The following is a 21,214-nucleotide window of genomic DNA, read 5'->3' on the forward strand; positions in this document are numbered from 1 at the left end:
AAAAATGCTCACTACAGTCCAAGCACATTAATTTTCAGACTCTCTTGTATTAGGAGCTGGGAAATATAAAATATTGAGTTGTAGGGTTACCATTTCAGAAGGATCTTTAAAATGCATTATGCAAGTCAGAGCTGAACTTACAGGTTCTAGTAAGCTTAAAAATGAAATTTAATAAAAATGTTACAATTTTGAAAAAAATGAAATTGAGACGATAAACCTGTAGGTGAATGCTAGCAAAGTCATATACATGCAAGAGGAGAAAAGTATGTTGCCTTCATTTTTTTTTTTTTTTTTTTTTTTTTTTGTAGTAGCAGTATAACTAAATAGAATGTGTTGGTCACAGCTGTACCTCTAGATGTTAAACACAATAAAACTCTTCCAAGTGGCCTTGGCATTTATTTTTAACACTATGGCCAAATTTCTTTAACACCATCTTGGCTCCGTATAATATCTGTCCTCAGAATGCCTGCAATAATATTTTAGTCTGGGTTTGTGCTACTTTATTTTCAGGCTTGTAGAAAAGGAAAATATTTGAGATACATATAGTTGTGAATTTATAATTAAAGTTTTAGGGGTCTGTGTTTGATAATAGGTATGTATCTGCATGTACATCAAATTTGGTTCTGAAAATGTAACAATTAGAAAGGAAGAAAATAACATGAAGTTCAGATCTGAGTTCTGGTAGATGTATTGGTTACAGTAGACAAATGAGGAAAAAAAAGATTGAGAGGTTCAGGAAAGCTTTGTTTTCGGAAGTTGAAAACATTATTGATAATTAAAATTCCATTATTTCAAGATTTTTCTCATTGAAATATATCCCCAGTTTGTTAATGTTCTGAAGTTATGGGGTTGGGAACTTAAGGGGGCATTCAAATCACCTTTCTCAGCAGGCTAATTTAGACATCCTGTATCACTATGCTCCATTGTAGTCAAAGGACAGAGAAGTGCTTTTTCAGAGTGAATTGAAGGTGGGTCTTTGTTTCTCAGTGAAGGTAGGGGGATTAGTTTGCTCGTTTGTCCTGGTAAGTTAAATGCCTAAATGTGCCTTTTTGTAACCAGATGGGAAAGAATACTTTTTTTAAAAAAAAATATTGTAAAATGGTGTGAAACTTCTAATTTAAACTGTGATTAAAGGATGGCTGATAGAATAATGATCTATTAGCTCCTACGTGCAGCTGGGTCACCTGAGCTTTGATCAGGACAGGGTGTGTTGGAGTAACTATGATACAGTGTCATCTAGAGGTTAGACCAATATGTTGTGGCTAAAAAATTCCATAAGGAGTTGAGTTTGGGGAGAAAGCTGCTGTCTTCTAAAAGTGGAAATTTTACCCAAGGTACAGTCAGCCTTTTGGACTGTCAGAAACCATCAGCTGTGATGCTCAGAGACTGGGGTGTGCGTATCTGGAGTGGCAGCTGCACCAGTTTGGTGGAAATATGCAGCTGTGCAGTGTGATAATTACTGCAGTTGGGGGTGCTTTTTCTGTCTGTCTGCATGATTGTGTGCAGCTGCCATTTTGAAGACGGTGGCTGGAATATTGACTACCCTTCCAGTAGATGAAATGTCTGTGAAGGACATATCAAAGTGTTTAAATGCATGATTTTGGTCATGTGCTACAGTTTGCTTTGACACCTACAATCTTGCTATAGATCGTCGCATGTTTTTATTCTTAGGTCCCTTTTTTGAAATAAGATCTTGAGCAGTGATAAAGAGACTATTAAAATTTCAAAACTGTATCACAGTTTGGTAGGGGAGATATCTTGAACTTTGAAATAGTTCAGGACAGAAAATAGAGAAAGTGAAGTTGTGGTCCCTCTGGTTCTTTTGCCCACTTCCATAGCATATATGCTTCTCTTCTACTTAGTAGTTTAATACCAGGTGTGTAAATCTATAATACATGTACAGTATGTTGTTCTAGTTGATTAGATGGTTTTAAATGGCCTTGTTTAAATTTTTTCAACTGTGTACCTTTGTCTTTTAATTTTACGTTTTTTATCCTTGGCTCCTAAAATGTGTTCTACATAAATTTTCACAAATACAAGCTTCATCAGTTAGGAAGAGCCAACTGGTGCTTATCAATCTTGCCTACGAAACACATGTTGGGAAATATTATGTAAGCTGCTCACTGTGCTAGTTGCACATTTAAATTTACTAAATACTTCAGCAGCTGTGTATGAAATATAATATGCATCCTGTCTTAATGCATAAAGTACTAATAAAAGTTTGAACTCTACAAGCATGTCCCTTTGTGGGAAAATTTCTTTGACAAGTTGCTATCAAAGTAATATCTTGAGGGGGTCAAGGAAGAATATTTGAAAAATGCCATTTTCATGGCGACAGAAGTGGCTGGTGGTAAAAAAGATGAGGTAAGCTAAGGTTCACCAAAGGAACCATTCGGCAAACCTCAGGGGTAGCAACTGTGTCTCTCTCCCACCCCTCTCTGGCATGTCAGTAACATACACAAGGCAAAAATCACACATCTGTTAAACAGCATTCCCATTAGGTTACATAGTTTCTGTTGCATCTGATTTAGTACTCTGAGTAAATAGTGAAGGGTTTTGTTTGTTTTTTTTCCTCCAAATAACTGGGGGTTAAATTGTGGTGTGGGTTTTTTTTTTGGGGGGGCTTTGCTTTGTTTTATTTTTATTTTTGTTGTTTTGTTTTAAAGTGAAGGAACAAAGTATCTAGAAGCTTTGAAAAGCTCAAGTATAGATATTATTTAAATATGCTCAGCAGATAAAAGTTTATTCAGTTCTAGCTGAAGTAGCATGATTTCTGGTCAGAGGAAAAACATGCAGTGTTATTTGTAGTGAAGAACGGTTTTGACTTTATGCAGCTATATTTCTTAATGGGCAAAATGATCTCAATTTACAAATGGATTGCATATTGGCCGAAGGTATATCTGTCTATGACAGGCAGATCCTTTTAACGAATGACCTGATTTCATTTTATGTAAGATTGAAAGTTGCATAAGAAGAGTTAGTGTCCTTTGACTTCTGAAAGATGTTCCTTTTAGAATTTCCTGGTAGCTCTGCTTTTTTTTCTCTGATATACAAGTATTTGCTATCAATAAAATGCTTATTAAGAGATGACAAATGGACATATCAAGGAGGTGTAGCAGCATTATGAAGAAACTGGAATTGAGCTAGACCCTTTTTCATTAACAAAAAAAGAGTCTGGTACTGTTTACTACAGAAAACATTGATTTGGAAGTAAATGTGTAAGATCACAACAGTTAAAATTTGTGGCTTAAAGACCGATAGAATGGTAAACTATAAAGAAAACTTGACAATTAAACCAAGTGACATGATTCTGTTACTGAATAGTGTTACAGTATAGTCTGCTTGCTGTAAGACTCAAATGCAAACCCTGCATTTAGAAGGAGAATGTGGATGGACCCCACTGTATCCTAATGAGAAGTGACTACCTGAAGGATTTAGCAGCGAAGTAGATAAATGGATGCAAGTCAGAGTGATAATATGACAAATAACCTAAGGCAGTCTCTGCATATGTAAGCAAGAAAAACGAGTCAGCCATTCGATGTCTTGTATGTTTGAATGCAGCACTAGTGAGCTTGAGAATGTGTCTGGGGTTGATGCCTGCATTTTAAATGGATGCTGGAAAAAAAAGAGTTTTGGAGAGTATCATCAGGAAATGCTATAAGGAGTAGTGAAAATGTATTTTATCTGTTTATTTGAAATGAAAATAAATTTGCCAGATTGATTGTAGTTGGTTGGTGACCAGAGTCTTTCCTCAGGAGGAGTAATTTATGGTTCTGCAGTTGACTGGAGCAAGGAACAAGAACAGAGGGCAAAGGGACAGTGGGAGCCTTCTGCAGTGTGAGCAGTTAGCCATTTGCAGAATTATCAAATGGACACTTGACTTCTAGCTGCTTACGTTATTTATGACTGTCTTAAAAACCAATCAACCAAAAAAAAACCCCAAACCATAAAAACCAAATTCTACAAAAAACCCTTAGCAGTTAGATTTGTGGAATATTTTGAGATGTAAAGAAATTTTTGCTCTGAGGCGGAACAAAAGTGAGGTCACTTAAAGGTTTTCCAAAGTGAGTGGCAGTGCAACCTGTAGCATGACTAGTAGTAAGTAGCCTGTGTGGGGGGGAGACGGGGTTCCTTTTTCCCACTGATTCAGACAGTGTAGGCAACCTATTCTGTCAAATTGCCTATTAGGTTAAGCTAACAGAAAGTTTAGTTCTCTCAAGCTCTCAGTTTCATGAGAGGTTGCCTATATGGACTGCAGAAATTTTCCAAAATAGCCCATTGTTAAAGTGTATCTTTTTTCTATAGAATGTTTTTGGTATTAATAGTTTTATTTGGTACAGGGAGAAACACTACAGGCAGTTTTAGTGTTTACATTGTCTGTATTCCTCACTGTCATGTTTTGTCAGATCCAAATTATAAAATCAATCTACAGTTTATGGTATCAAGTGCAATGATTTTGGATATGTAACAAGCCTGATCCGATATAATTTAAAGCCATGATATAAAGCAAAAGTTTTGTGTAATGTGCAGTTTACTGTAATAAACATGTAATAAATTTTTTAGAGAACTTTGCTGCTATCTTTGCCATATCTGAGGTCCCAGAATCAACAAATATTACACTGCTTAATTATTTGCCACTTTGAAACAAAAACCCTACATTTTATGGCTATATTCTCAAAGAAGTAACTGCTTTCTTTTTTGTGTTTTTTTTTGTTTGTTTGTTTGTTTGTTTGTTTTTTGTTTTTGTTTGTTTGTTTTTTCAAGGTATGGGCTGAAGCCAAACGACCAAATTCTGGCAGAGGAGAAGCACAAAGAACTGTAAGCTCTTTTATGGTGATATACATGCATGTTATATATATTTACTTTCTATGTACATACATATCTTATCAAAGACCTGAAGCAAACATTTTGTGTTCTTAAAAATAGCTTCTGCTTTTCAGTATTGTCTGCTGTAAATTACACAAGTTGTCTGAAAACTAATTGTTTCAAAAAAAGATTTTAAAAACTTTTTTTCATTAAAATGTTCTAAAAATTAGTTTCTTAACTGCAGTTGGTACACGTGTAATTTAAATGTCTCGGTGTTCATTGTAGCTGATGTTTTATGTATGACAGTGTTATACTGACAGCTACTGCCTGCTTGCAGTATGTCTGTATAAATGAAATGTTTGTTTATATCTGGCAGAAATGAAAAGGAAGATTTTTTTTTTTTTTCAGGTTCAGTGTTGACTCATTATTTTAATTTGCCTACTTGTGTGATATCATTCATGGCCATTCCCACCTTTGCAAATAGTCATCAGTGCAGTTCATCTGTGTTGTGGACTGTAGCTAAGAGTCACCGGTGCTCTGTCAGTTATATTGAAATTTTGCTTGTTTTGGCTAATCTGATTTTTGTACCCTAAAACCTCTTGTTCCTGGCAAAAAAAATAAGATCCATTGTTGAATGGATCATTCTTTTGTCTTGCAGAAGTGGCCATGGGAAGCTTAATCAAACATTGCAATAAGAGCATACTCAATTATTTTGTTCCCTCATTAAAGACATGCCCAAACCAAAGAAGCTTGAAGTTCAAATTTATTCTAATTTTTAGAGAGCTTTCCATATTAAGGCAAAATAACTTTTATTTTTTATGTTGGCATACCATGTACTAAAATACAAAGGCTGTACAATTAAATTGAAAGCAAATACTGGGTACTGTGCATAAGAATGTGTATGCTTATATTTGGAAGAGGCAAAGTAAAAAGACTGGTGGGTGTTGCCTGCGTATAGATATGGGTGTGGGGGGAGATTCTAAGTTTGTATGCTTGGTTTTGAAGCTTTTGGGGTGTTTTTGTTTTCAAATTACGGTAGCTTTTAAAAAAGATACTGAAGTTCAAGTTGCTGACTTTTGAACTGTATACATGCTTTGAAAGCAGAGGGGATTTATCAGAGCTTGGTATGCTTTCTGTGATGACTGATTAATTCAATCAACAGTTACTGTGTTAAACAAGAAAGAAGTACTCACGGAATAAAAGGTACACAATTGGAACATTCCAGCTCACTCGTATGTGTAAGCATAAAGGCAATACTATTTGCATACTAATACTAATATTACATAGAGGCAATACTATAATACTTTTTACTTCAGAATTTAGTTTAAAAATTCTCTTACTCTTAAAGCTCTTCATTATGTCAAGTAATTGTCTCTTTTATTACTGCTGGTTTTAATTCCTGCACATTAATACCACTGGCTGAAGAGCTATACTCAGTGCATGAACTCAAGTTTTCTTCTTGCCTCATTCACTCGCTGTTCTCCATGAGCTGCCTCAGAAATGTTCTATGTGAATGTCCTCTTTGGCATCTCTCGAATTTATTCAGTGTCTTCTCTGTGATGATTAGTGGAATATTTATATAAAAGTTGTATTTCCAAATAAGATACAGATTTTAGGATAGCTTTCACACTTCTTCCTTTCAGGATAGAGATAGTGGGGAATTTGGTCCCTTCTGTGTGCATCTGCATGCTTAGATATAAGAAAAATACTTTTTTCTATTCTGAACTTTCAGCTCTGGCACATAGTTGTCTGTTTGCATTATTACACTGGCGTTATTTTGCATTATTTCATAGTACCCCCAAAAGACTTAAGCAGTTTATTCATGTGTAGGACGAGGTAACTGAATCAGATTAATTAATATCTATAGGTGTCAGGTTTTCCCATGTTGAAAGTTTGGATGTTTCTCAATGAGGTCATAGATTTCAAACAGTAAAAATGTGTTCTGGTGATGAAGATTTAATTCATTTGGAAAAAGAATTATTTGCTGAAAGCCTCGGTGATTGAATTACTAGCCAAATACAATTTCCGTGTTCTTCCAGAGGATGGAAAATGACATTTGACTTATATTTGTACATTATGGTAATGTACCTGTGACATTATAACTACTTGAGCTCTAGACAAAAGACAAGCAACAGCAGTTGTCTTTGATCGGTAGATAAGACTGGTTTTATGTAGAGAGCTCTCTCTAATGACAGGGCACTTGTGGACAGCATAGTTATGATTAACCCATTAAATGTGTTAGAGCATTTAAAAAAATACGATCTGGAAGTATTGAAAGTACTAGCATGTTGGGAGGTTAAACATAAGTTAAATGACGTACAAGTCTGTATTTTGGACAGTACAAGGTGTACTTTGTACATAAGCTTTATTTGCACAATAGATACTGATTAAGCTGAACCTTTTGATGTGAGATATTTCAAGTAGTTTAAATGTACAAAAATCTTGTTTGAGCTGTTTATTTTAAGCATATTGCATATTAGTTACTGATATATTTACAGCATAGTCACTTCTTAAACAGAGGGTTGAATTCCTTTAATTAAACAAAGAAAGAAAATTCAGTAAAACTACACTTTTACATGAATCAGCTGTAACAGAAACCTTTCTTAGGTTTTTCATTGTTATCACTACAGTAGCTCCTGAGATGATTTATATGCTGTTGGTTATAGTGGAAGAGTCTGAACGTGCTTTTGCCATTGACCTTGGTATCTTGAATGTTGCTGGATACTTGATCGGGAAAAACTCTCGTAGGTCAGTGTCATGTTGTTTCAGGAGAGGTCTTTGGAATTTGGTTCTAATATGCTGTGTGCTCTTCTTCTCAGACCGTATTAACTGTCTGGTACAGAACAGATTAAACAGTGTTGAACCTCAGAGCACTTTTGGTCCTTCAAGCTAAATTCTCTGATTTACCTTGCACATGGGTTGTTACACACCTAAGTATCCTTTCCTGGTATTTAGATAGGCTTTTGTATTTAAAATAAATGTCAATTCTAGGGAATGGTGCAAGACAATTTTGCACTAGGGTGTCACTGATTTGGTTATAAACTGCTTCTTAGGTTCAGTGCTTTTATAACTAAGGTGTTGTCCTGAACCTGTCCTAATGTTTTCAAGTAAAATACAAAAGAAGTTACACTATATATTCCCATTCAGTGCCAAAATCCCACATGCTTAAAATACTTTATCTTACAGTCTTCAAAATGTCAGCAGCTTTTATAGTGACTTACCTAGTAAAGAAGACTTCTTTTGGCATTCTTCATGTAATAGTATCACAGTGGTTTCTCTGACTGTCAGATGTCCTTCAGTTTCTTAGAGATCACTTCTATGTAGCTGTTCTTCATAAACATGTAAATTTTGTTCAGTAATGAATGCCAGATCTGCAAAGGTAATTGGGGCAGCTACACACTGACTTGGCTTGATCCTTTTGTCCTTGAATTGTAGTTATCTAAAGAGATACAGCCACTAAGACAGACTGGAGTTAGTTTACAGACATGGCATCGTACTTCTATTTTAAGAGCTAAGGTATGAAAGATGGCCTTTTTTTTTCCCTGCTTCCAATTCACTTTGGCTGTAGTAGCCTTTTAAAATTACATCTTTTCACTAGTGTATACTTTTTTATTCTAAAGGAATTTCTTAGCACCATAGTTGTAAGTTGGTGCATATATACATTCTTTGAAGAATTCAGCTGGTAATATCTACACGCCCCCACTGCATGGCCCCTCCAACCCCCCCCCAATGCCCCAATCAGCTTCTGAATGCACACAAGCTGGGGAGGTTACTGTCCTGCAGCTCAGCCAAGGAGTGGAATGTATGGAGATTCCTTAGTCTGCCTCCATGTAAAATTAACATTAAAATTTAAGCTTTCTGCAGCAAGTGATGATGTGTGATCTAAATTGTCTTGATACTAAAGTAGAAACACTTAATTTTTTTATCTAATATCCAATACAGAGTCAATTTTTACTGTGTATAGTAGTGTTGGCAGAGGTATTGGGGATTTTAAGTAATATTTTCTTTTCCTAAAATATGGCCTGTAGCAAAATCTTGGTAGCTTGACTGGCTTGTATGAATAGGTGACTAAAATATATTCATTGTGAGTCTTAAAAGCTTTGTTTGGAGTTTAGTGGTACCACTGAGTCTGTAAGCAATGCTTCAGGACTCTTGTTTTAATAGAGCTTTGACTGCTGGTTGTACATTTTTATAAACTGTTTTGTTTAAGCAGTTTTGGCTGTGACTGAACGCTTAACTGTTTTTGAAGTTAGTTGAAGGAGAAAGTAGAAAATGTGGCAGCTATTTTGTGCCCCACAGCCACCTCTGCTTTCATAATGTATCTTTTTACAAGAGATAAAGGCAGTGAAGTGAGAAAGAAGATGATGACATACAAGCTTCCTTTCTCTTCAGTCAGCAGTTTGATGTGTTGCAGTCAGAAGGGAGAGCAGACATGCTCCTCTGCTGCAAGTTCGCTGAGAGGAATTTATTTAGGTATTTCATTCTTAGCTGCATACTTGCTATATGAATACCTTTTTCAGAGTGAAACTGAACAAGGGAGAGAGTGACTCTTAAGCTTGAGAACAGCTATTTGGGGCATTGATGCAGTTTTTAATTGTCTGTAACATCTGGTTTTTTTTTCTGTGTGTGTTCTGGTTCTGCTTAGCCAGGATGTATATAAGTGAGTATTGGAAGGGTGAATCTTGGAGGCATAGTAGGGCTGTTTAGGGATTACAGAGGTCCTGTATGATGCTTGGGAAAGAGAAGAGAAATTTACAGTAGGGGTTTAGAAGTAGTCTGGGTATGTTAGACAGCTAGAGGATGTGAAAGACATTTGAACCGCCTTACGGGAATGTTGTAGTGGAGTTTCCTTGTATTTGGAGGGGCTGTGGGATGTCACCATTTATAAAGTGACTTGGTGCCAAATACATTTAGTATGCAACCATGCTTTATTGATGGTCCAGGATGCAGTGAGAGACATAAGAATGCTGAGGACATAAAGAAGTGCAACTGTCTGTCTAATGCCGTTGGAAGCAACCAAGCTACAGTATTTTGTGCCACTAGAGGGTGTAGCTTATCTTCAGGAACACTTTCAAAAATCCTTTCCTATATCTTGCTTTTAGGATTCGTTGTCCTGTTGGTGTGTAGTCTCTCTAAAATACCTCTATTTTTTGTCCACCCTGTTTCCCCCAAAATCTAAAAATGAGGGTAGGAAATGGTTTTGGGAGGAAGTAAATCTTTTGTCAGCCTACTCAGCATACGCTGAAAACATAGATGACTTGTATGGTTGGGGTAATGCATGAACCTGTCACAGACGTCTGTCAAAGCTGTTAAGTTACTTTGTATAATATAACTCGCTTGTAATTACATTTGAGTGGATTAGTGTATAATATGAAATGTGATTTGGCAATGAAGTAATGTAGAAAACTGATACGGCAATGTCAAGGTGCTCAGCTTTTTAAGAAAGTTTATCAACTCTCATCTTCACACAACTTTATTTTGGATTTCCCCCTCATTTTTTTTTTAATCAAGCTACCATACTGGTCTGTTTCCTGTTGTAGAAGTTTGTATGAAAACTTCAGTTAAAATGTCTGCTGTGGAATTGATATTATTTCTATAAAATTTAATATTTTTAGAATTTCTACACACTGAAACTACTAAACTACTTTTTAATGAACAAATAGAAATTTAGAATGATCAGTCTCTTAAATTGCCCCCTTCTCCCAAAGCAAATATAAATCCTGTTGTATATGGATACTATTCTATGACACTGCTCATGTTCTAATCAAGCAATTCTTTAAGTAAACTTTCATTAAATGCTGGGGAATTCTGTGGAGTAAGAATCTAGATGATGTGCTGTGGATATTTGAAACCTATGAAAACGTAATGAAACAGACTGATGGTTGGGAAGAACTCTGTGCTGATCTGGAATGCATTTTGTTAATCCTGTTCCTTGGGTTGTTGGCTCCCTCTGTAGAAATTACTTTAAATTGCAGTTTGATTTTTCTAGAATTGTTTTATCAATTCTCTGGTCTATATGTAAAGGCTTCACTCACGTGTATAAAAAGAATCATTTATGGTTAGGTAAAAAATTACTCCCTCTATTTTTCCCTTCAGTTTTCTACCTGCCCACCCCCCCCCCCAAATCTTATGAATACAGCACCAATGCAAATCAGTTTTACACAAATCATCTAATGAAATTATTGGTAGCAGGAAATCCTGTATTAAATTTTCAAAAATTAAGAATCTAAATTATAGCAGAAATGTGGTTTTTTTTTTTTTTTTTTTTTCTTCTTTGATGGAGGCAGTCTTGACATCTGCTTATATTTAAAATGAAAAATTACAAGTGTTAATTATAGTGCATAATTTAATTTTGCATCCTGGTATTGATGATATGAAATAAGTAATCTACAGGTTACTTATACAGGGTTGTAAACATATTGGATCAATATTTTTAAAATTGTGCTTATGTATCAATACAGTATTATGATTAGGCCTTCTGCATCTGTTTACATTGTTTTGTGTATGTAAGCAAAACTTTGTTACATAGCTTTATAGGCTCTGTTAGAACATTCTTTATTGTTAACCAGCTCTTGGAAATTTGCACTGATTCATTGCTATATGACACAGTGGTTATCTGATATAGAAGAAAACTTCTGATAATAGCTAAGGTTGGTGGATAAGAGTAAGGCCTATGTTCCCCTGGGAAACTTGATTTTGTAGCCTGAGCCGCTTATCTGAGACTGTTGTGTTACACAACGCTTCCATGGTAGTGGGAAGGAGGAGAGCTAGAGGGGAAATAGGAGGATAGATGTGAAAGCCAGTGGAGGATCCGAAGTATTTTGTGACATACGCGAACCATAACCTGAAAGATCTAAACACAGCTGCTAGAGGATTGAAACTTAATTTGCTGAAATCAGGTTATGGAAGTTCCCAGTGTGAGATCTTTTGTTTTTTAGTAGCCGTGCTATTGTCCAACTTAATGTCATATATTTTTCTCCAAGAGATGTTTTTCAAGTACCTGTGTCATCTACTTTCATTATTACTACCATATAGTAAGTGGTACAGCAGAAATATCAAAAGATCATCCAAAGGAAAGATGTTTTGGAATATTCCAAACTGTAATTCCAGCTCAAATTTGAGAGCTTTTGGGAGCTCTCATAGTACTGGTTATTCTGTTAAATTGATCTTTCATAATGATTTCTTACAGTCGGAAAATTCATGCAGGAATAGATGGATCGACATGGGCCTGCCTGGTTCTTCTATGCAGTGAGCTAATGAGATGAGTTACTCTGTTGCTCCTTCTGATAGCAATTACTATTACTTAGTATGTACTCTATATACTTTGTTTAAAGCAAGGAAATGCATTTTTGCTTTTTCTGCCTATTCCTGAAATCACCCTCAAGCACAGGCTGAGCAGATAGCCCACAGCACTAAACTGAATACCCAGACTTAGAAGGTTCAAGTATTCTGAACTGCTGTAGAGGGTTTCAGCTTGTCACTCACCAAGCATTCATAGCAAAAGCTTCACAAACATGAAGTAATTGCACCCTCTTGTCTGCCTGGGGTTCATGTTTCAATAAATGCAGTTTGGGCTGTCAGTGAGGCATGATTGTCCAGAAGAAGACTTTCCCCTTGTCACTTCTCTTGACACTTTTTTTATTTTACAACGAATTTGAAAATGGTGTTAACTCTATTTTGCATTAACTCCAGATATGCACAAAGTGTCATGCTAAAACAGTAGTGACATGACTGTGTGCAACCACTGACATATTAAAGACCAAGTTTTGAATATGCAGAATATTTTTTCCATAATGCTGTCACTGTATTGACTTCCTTCAGCTAGAGAAGGGGGTGCCTACTTACAGTAAGATGCAGTCTTAAACTGCGGAGCATGCAAAGTCTTCTGAGATCACTGTTTCTTAGTTAAGGTAGCTTGAAAGGTTTCTGCATCTTTGTTGCACAGATCTGCACAGCTGAGAATTGGAGAAAAGTCTGTCTTTTATTTATGTGTTATGCAATGTAGCAGTAAACTTGAAATTTTCTAAAATTTATAAATGACTAATTGGTCATTTTATGAACTTGGAAGATACACCATCTGTCTTAGTGTCTCTTAGATAAGGTAAGTAAAGATATTGCTGTGGGATGGTTTTGAGCTGTCAGAGTAATTAATTTATGCAGCTCTTGCAGCTTGAAGTATTCTGAGAGATAGAATGAGAGTTAACTTAACATGGGGTTTTTATTCCGTTCTTTTACTGTACTTCTTACATGGTGTATTTTGCTCCTAGTCCTCTGGAAATAGCACTAGATGGAGAAATAAAGTTAATATCTACTCGAGTATTTTATGAAATTATATTAATTTCATAAATGTAGTGTGTATGGAGGAGAGCCTTCAGAAAATCTTCTATTGGCAGATCTTTTATTGTTTCTGTTTTTGTTCAGATTTTAATGAAATACACAGCAAAGTTGTTGAAATTGTGGCAATATTTGAAAGCTCCAGAAAATGGACATGCAGTCAGTACTAGTTTTGCCACAAGGTGGTGCTTTGTGTAGTAACCAGCTTTCTGGCAATTGAAGACTACAGTAAAAGATGTAAAATGTCTAAAGCTTTTAACCACTTTAACATACTTGGCAGTGTACTGCTGTCTTTTTGTTTAAATACTTCTAAGCTTGACATGAGGAGGCTTACTACTTTCACAGACACTATTTAAAATCAATGAAACTAAGAAATGTATATTTTGTACATCGTGTGCGTGCACAGCCTGATCTTGAGGTAAGATGCACCTGAGTACAGCAAGCAAATTGTGTGGATTTTTTTTTCTGTAATGCAGACCACAAATGTACTTGGTATTCAGATTACTATGTTAACAGATTATGTTATAATAGGTAAAGATGAAACCCCCAGAATATTAGTTTAATTATCTCTTCTCTAAACTCAGTTTTGTTTTGTGGTTTGTTTCATTTTTTAGGTTTTGTTTTGTTACTGGTGTCATGTCATTGAGGTGATGTGCTTTAAAATAATTTATACATGTTTCTAGTATGATTACCTAAAAGCTGGCCAATGCAAAATAAAGTTAAAATATTAATTATTTAGTTTATACTAATTTTTTGGATGCACCTAAGAGTAGGTGGAGAACTTAAGCTTTCAATATTTTTGCATTTTAATGGAGAAATCTACTGTAATAGAAAATATGCTGTAACTGAATTTTAAAATGTGGGCATCTTTTTGATTATTTGTTTTTCTCTTTAGTATCTTCAGGCTTTTGTGAGCTCTTATAATTTTGAAAGTAGAACTTACTGCTTGGTGGCACCTATGTGTGTGTGCTCTGTTTAAATGCATAAAGTATGTAATTTATTGTTTCCTCATAATTCCATAAGAGAGATACTCAGAATATAATGCCACCTTTTTTCCTAAATAATCAGCTAGTAAGCACTGTTTTGGTGTAGTCCTATTGTTTTTGGATGTTTGTATGCTTTTCAGTGAATAACATGGTATATATTTTTTCTGTTCTGAGAGTTCAATTTCTTCATTTAAAATCTTTTTCAGTAAGACTGTTTAGAACTGAATTGCCAGAGAAATTCAACTGATGTCCTGCTTAGACTATTGTAGAAAAGGCATGATCACACCAGATACTCTGTTTCCAAAGCTGCTAATGTAACATCATGCTCTTTACTAATTCAGCTTTAAAGGTATCCTCATTTACAGATGTAAGCATGCCAAATAAAAAAATACTATAAACTGTATAGTTTATCAGCAACTGAAAGAATATATAAGTCTCTATTGTCCATTCAGTCTTTTCTGGCTTAAGCTTAACCCCAAGAGTACCAATTAGTGCTCACTGTAGTGGATTCTGCTATTTTAAAGGAGATGATCATCTATCAGAGCAGATTAAATGGCTTGTGTGAAAATAATTTAGTAGCTGTCCATTAATTGCCTTCCCTTTTATAGAACTTTTAGAAGGAGACCTCAAGAGAACATTTAGTTTCATTCCTCTAATCCAGCTAGAGATGCATCTTTGTTATTCTTGGCAGATAGTTATCTAGCCGCCTCTAAAGGCCTTTAGAAATAGTAAGATGTCACGTGGAGACAGTGCAGTCTAACTGCATAATATGTATTGTTGTGCCATTTCATTCCCACTGAAAAGTTCCTCTGCCCCACACTAAATCTAGGTTTTAATCTGTTCTAAATACAGTTGTCTTGATTTGAGCCCAGAGGGCAACTGAGCACCATGCAGCCATCCACTCACCCCTTTCACCCCCAGAGCTGGGAAGGAGAAAATGAAGCAAAAGACTTGGGAATGGAGATAAGGACAGGGAAGGGTGGCTCACCCATTACAATCACAGGTAAAAGATAGACTTGTTAGGGGAAAAAAGAACATCACTTCAATTCAGCCACTACCAAAACCAACACTTAACAGACAGAGTGGGACAGTGAGAAGCTCTACCACATCCAAAAAACACCTCCCTCACCCCTCCCTTCTTCCCAGGCTCAGCTCTGCTCCCAATCTCCTTACCTCCTTCCCCAGCGGGGCAGGGGATGGGGGTTATAATCAGTTCGCTGCTCCTTCCTTCTCAGGATGGGGGCGAGGAAGAGGCAGGAACGCTGCATGTTCTTCCCCTGTTCCATGTGGCTTCCCTCTCAGGGGAGACAGTCCGACATGAGTCTTTCCGATGAGTTCCTGTGCTACCCTGGCGTGTGTCACCCCTGCGTGTTGCAATCTCCCCAGTGACAAATTACAGCAGTGGGGGCTTCTCCCCTCAGAGTCCTGGCCTCCTTCAGGCACAGCTGCCTGGTCTGGTGTGGGGTCTGCCACAGGCTGCAGGCAGATCTCTGCTCCGCTGTGGACTTCCATGGGAAGTACGGGGGTGGCCTTGCTGTCTCACCAAGGGATACAGGGGGACTCTGTTCCAACACATCTCCCCCCGCTTACTCCTCCTTCTTTCCACTGACCTCAGTGTTTGTGTAGATGTCCTTCTTGTAACTCTTCCTCACCAGTCCCAGCCCCCTCCCAGGTTCCTCTTCTTAAATATGTTATTGCAGAGGCACAACCACCATCACATATTGGCTTGGCCCTGGCCAGAGGCAGGTCCAACTTGGAGCAGGGGGAGCTTTTGAGAAGCTTCTCACAGGGGGGTCACTGCTGTAGCCCCCTCCCCTGCTACCAAAAATCCCACCACAACAGTTCAGCTCTACTAGCTGTCCTATTCTCCACTGATAGAGAGAGCAGGTTATTTGCTTCGTATTGGTTTTATTTTTATATTCTCAAGTCTGCCCTTTTTTCCTCATCTGTAGACTGGAGAATTCAGGATACATCTCTTCCTGCAACTCGCATCATCTCAACATCCAAATTTCACTGCTTGCCTCTGGCTTCCCTCCAGTTGTTTTAGGTACTTCATGAAGTGTGTTGCCAAAAATGGGATGCAATCTTCCAGCTGTGGCCTTGCCATATGTAGTATGGAATTCCTAAGGCATCAAATGAGAACACATTAAATTCAAAGTTCACAAAGTACAGTATTCTGAGAAGTACTATTGGAATCATGACTGTTTATCTCTAAATTTTAATTTTCCTGTCACTTTAGAGATGCTGATTGGTATGCCTTAACTGAAAATCAGTTTGTTACTAACATTCAGATTAATTAAGAAGCAAGACCAATAAAAGCTTAAAATTTACAGTGTCTATTACTTCCTATGTTTAAGATTTAGTTCTTAGGTTCAAGAGTAACTGTGCTACTAATTAACCCTTATTCAAATATGATTGACTTCTTCCCCACATGAATGAATTTAGGAAAAGAAAGTAGATCAATTCAGATAATTGGCTCTCAGAAGCCTTCTGGATACACTACATACAATGACAACAAAACAATGTTGCACGTCAAATTCAGGGAAGTGTTTCTTTGTGACTCAAATTTCTAATGTGGCTTCAGAGAATTGAAAATTGCTGTTTTGGAATGGCTGCTATTTTGTGTTGTTGGGAGTGGATCATTTGCCTCCTGGTAAGCAGGAGACCGTGAGTTGAAAGCAGTTAGTCATCATTTTCAAATTGGAGTGATCAAAGTTGTATATTATTTACAAAGAACAGTTCTTTGTACTTCTGATGTAGGTTTTATGGATGAGCCTTCCTGTTACAAGAAATCATGGTACAAAATATGGCAGTTCTGTTTCATTACAGAAGTTTCCCTTTACATCACATGCTGTAAGAGCATGAAGTGGCAGAGAGCTTGCAGGATGAAACACAGAACTAGTGCCCATAAGTCAACTGAGCAGTGGAGAAAGAACAATGAAGAGTGCGTGGGGTAGATTACAGAATGCATAGGAATGGGATGTGAAAAAAGGCAATGCTTCTAAACTGGGGAGCCGGAACAGTGCAGGATTGGCAGGACAAGGCCATATGCAAAGAGAATGTACATATGTATTTGCTAGTGTAAAGTTCTGTGCACCTATGCACCCCTACAGGCATAAACGTATAGCAGGCAGAGAAGCCTGTAATGTGAGGAAAATACTGAGACTTAGGCCATTTGAGTAGTGTGATGGAAAAGATCACTTAAAATTGACTATCTGCTTTAATCAGAACATTTAGAAGCCCCTGCTTAGCAGTGTGAGTATATGTCTAGGGTAGAGATATGGTTTTACATTTGCAGGGAGATAAGTTTATGTTTTAGTGTAAAGCTGATTTGCTTTCTTACTGATCATGAATAACATTGCAGATTTGCTAGGAAATATCTCATCTTCTGATCTACATATTTATGTAGCTAAGTATTCATTGTATATGAGTGTCCCAGGCATTTAAATTGATTTGTTCTTGCAGCTTTCTGTTAGGTAAGATTGTTATTTTATGTATTTGTGGCCAAAGCAAACAGGGACTGTAACTGGCTCTAAATTGCATGAGAAACTTGCAAAATCAGAAGCTGTGTGCTTTAACCACCGTGCCACCTGCTTATTCTGAAGGGGGTTTCCTGCCCCAATATCAGACTGACTGGGTGACCAGATGACCTTGCTTTACACAAAGTGGAAACAACAACTGACACACACTGCAGCTTCTGTCCCCAAACCAGTAATCACAGATGGAGCGCAGCTGCTGCGAGAAATTCAGTGGTACCTTCTGGTCACATGAGTCAGCTGGTACAGTTGCAGTTGCAGATGCCAATGTCTCTGAGCAGCTGAAAACAATATACATTATTCAGGCTGGTGCAGGAACATGTGGGAGGTGATGGAGATAAACTCCCTGTGCCAGTTAAACATCTTAAGCACCCTGCCCCCAGTACATGTGTTCTGTCCTGGCCTTGTCTCTTTAACTGGTGTAGCTGGCTCTGGTTCTGAGTGAAGGAACAATAGAGCTGCAGACAGTGAGACTATAAGTATATTAACTTATGTCAGTTATTAACTTCCAATATCTGCATAAACAAAACTGAATACACATACATTCTCTTATCCTGCTTGCCCTAGATTGCACAGATTTCTGAATTCCTAAAGAAAAGTTTTGGGTTCTAATCCCAGCAGCAGCTATGGGAATATTTTGGAACAGCAGCTTTCTTAAAACCTCTCAGTGTGTGAACATCCCACTTTAGAACAAAGAGAAAATTGTGCCATCATAGTTGTCCAAATACGTGTATTAGTGGTTGATGTAATTTATGGGAGTTTTTCCCAGGTTGGAAGGATGTGCCTGTGTCAAGGGTTGGATGCTGAACTACTCAACTGTGTGACTCTCTGTTTATTTATTGTCTCTACTCTGAGAAGAACACCCTGCAAATGTCTTTAAAACCAATTCTTTCTTTATTTCTGCCTTATTGAAGATGGCAATTGCTGTATAACAGCCTTTTTTCCTTTTATTTTCTTTTGTGATTTTTTTTGCACCTGCCACAGATGCTTACCATAAGTAGAGGTCACCATTCTGGTATCCAAAGATATAAAATACTCTTTTTGTCTGAGGAAATAAGACATCAACTAAATGAATAGAAGGGAGAAACTTAACTGAATATGAATAAAAAAGAGGGAGGAATGAGCAGGCCTGAAATACACAGAGAACAGTTGTTTGTTTTGGGGGGAAGGTGTGTGTGGGTTTTTTTTTGTTTTGTTCTGTGGGGTTATTTTTAAAGTATATACTGAGAAGACACGGAATTGTGTTCTACCTAAAAAGCAATAAGGAGTTGCATAGTTCAGGAAAAAAAAAAAAGTTAACCTTCAGTGAATATATTAGTAGGATTTCAGCATTGGAATAAAATTGCATTACAGATCTTGTAAATATTACAAGTTGCAGAACCCTTATATTTGATACTTGAAGTTCAGTACTGTTTTTGCACAATTACTGGTATGTGTAGCTGCTATTTTCAGACTCTTTGCTAGTACTGCATTTCCCACCAAGATCCCTATATTTTTGGGATGGTGGCTGCTCAAAAAACTGTGATTAGAAGTAGAAATACCCTTCTTAGCTGGTTTACAGTTGCTTCAGCAGGATCGCTGTAACTGATGTGATTAACTTCATAAAGGGAAGATATTGCCACTGGATGGTGCTATTGTTATGTTATTTAACTTACAGTCTGTGATAATGTGGACCACATGAGATCTCCACCCCTGTTCTCCCCAAAGATTTTGTAAAGATCTGCTGAAAGAAAATCCTATGTATGCAAGTCATAGTACCAATAGGAAAATAGTCATCCATAACCTGTACCTTCACAAAAGTTGGGCAAAGGTAATTCTATCTGGTGTGATTTGTATTTGAGCTTTGCAGATGAATGTTTAATACAACTTTGGATGAGAGCCTGCTGCTTGCTAATACAGTTGTTTTTATGGAAGGTGATGTTCTTGAGGAATGGGATATATTTGAGCCAATCAGCTCTGTGAAATCTGCATATTCATAATACATCTGATTATCCAGAAAGAGATGCCGAGTTACTGAAATTGTCACTTTGAATGGTTTCCTAACAAGGGGACTGTCTTTTAAAACGGCAGGGGTTACATAGTTAGCTACCTATTACGTTACAAAAAAAGAGTTTTGACTGTTTTATGCAAATATACTGCATTACCTTGTAGAAATGAGAAGGTAAATCAGCTTTTGAAAGCCCTTCATGTTTTTTGAGGGGGGAGAAAACAAATTCTTATAAATTTGCATTTCAAGAAGTAAATAGCTACTTTGAAAATGTGTGCCTTCTTCTAAATCTTCTAAAGATTGCAATCTGATAAGGTAGAGATTTGAGAATTAAAATGGCTTTAGAATTTTCTGAAATTCATCGTTGAATGTGCTATGAACTGGAAACACACTCCAGTTTGCCTATAAGCCAGTTTAAAAACAATTTATTTTTTGTGCTTGCTTTCTCTCCCCTTTCCATTTTAATTACATATATTTCAATCTGTCCAGAGGAATTGGAGTAAATTTTTTTTAAGAGGCCTGGGAGAGGAAGTAAAAAAAAATATCAGTAGAACCTAAGAAAATTATTGCTGCTGTTAGTCCTGACTTCAGAAGAAATTACAAGATTTGGCTACACAACTTTTGTGTATTTTTATCCTATCTCTTTTACTAATTGAGCTATCCTGTATCTGTCTTCTAATATTTCTTAAGCTCAGTGGACAATATCATAACCATATTTGACAGGACAGCAAAAATGTGTAAGATAATAAGTTACTTCATATTTCAGGCAAGTTAGTGGCTTGAGAAAGAAGAGAGTCCCATGGAAGGAAAGGTGGGTAGGACTCAGACGTTATTGACTTCCAGCAGTATATTGCCGAGTTGGCTGGAACAACCACAATGCAGGCAGCTCCTAATCAGCAGGTCGTCCCTTGTCACCAGCCAAACAGCTGATTGGAGGAGGTGGGAGAAGATGAGGGTGAGAGGCTACTGTGGTGGGACTTCAGGAACATGACAGAGAAGTTAGGCCACTGGCGTAGGAACTATACAATATGCTTTCTTAAGAAACCAGACTTCATTATTTCTCTGATCAAGAAGCAGTTTTACATTCAGCAGGTGTATCTTTCAAGAGGCTACTTGTTGGATATGCTCATTACTTAACTGCAATCAGAAGCTGTTTAGTTGCTCCATCTGCACCTTGAAGACCTTAGTTTGTTTAAACTACATATACTACATCTGCCTTGGAATTCTAGCTTTCACTTTATTACTTGTACTTTTCTAAGATAAAAGGATAGTAGTTATATTTGTGTGTGTGTGTGCAATTATTCATTTTTCTCCTTTCTGTCTCAACCCATTAATTCTTTTACTGTTTATTTTACTTGCTGTTTTAGCTCTTAGCTCTATCTAGCACAGACATTGCTGATGGTGACTGAAAGTTTTGAGATAGCAGTTAAGTACATACTCATACAAAGCAATGCTATGTATCTTGAGTTCTCTGAGAGAAGGCAATTCTTAGAGCTCTGCTCAAAAACAGGGATTGGAATGAGGCAGGATGAAGTTAGACTGTGAGGAACTGGCCTGGAAGGCAG

General features: G+C 36.9%; 1 protein-coding gene across 4 annotated transcripts in view; it reads left to right on the plus strand.

Annotated features, from left to right (window-relative positions):
* The window catches only part of ADK (adenosine kinase), a 289,605-nt gene that overhangs the window by 27,995 nt on the left and 240,396 nt on the right, over positions 1 to 21,214 (plus strand). For all 4 annotated transcript variants that reach the window (XM_032982148.2, XM_042797253.1, XM_042797148.1 and 1 more), the window contains exon 3: positions 4,765 to 4,818. In XM_032982148.2, coding sequence (XP_032838039.2) covers positions 4,765 to 4,818 — 54 coding nt within the window. The remainder of the gene's footprint in view (positions 1 to 4,764; positions 4,819 to 21,214) is intronic.

Source organism: Tyto alba, unplaced genomic scaffold, assembly GCF_018691265.1.
Source record: "Tyto alba isolate M040663 unplaced genomic scaffold, T.alba_DEE_v4.0 Super-Scaffold_1, whole genome shotgun sequence".
Lineage (NCBI taxonomy): Eukaryota > Metazoa > Chordata > Aves > Strigiformes > Tytonidae > Tyto > Tyto alba.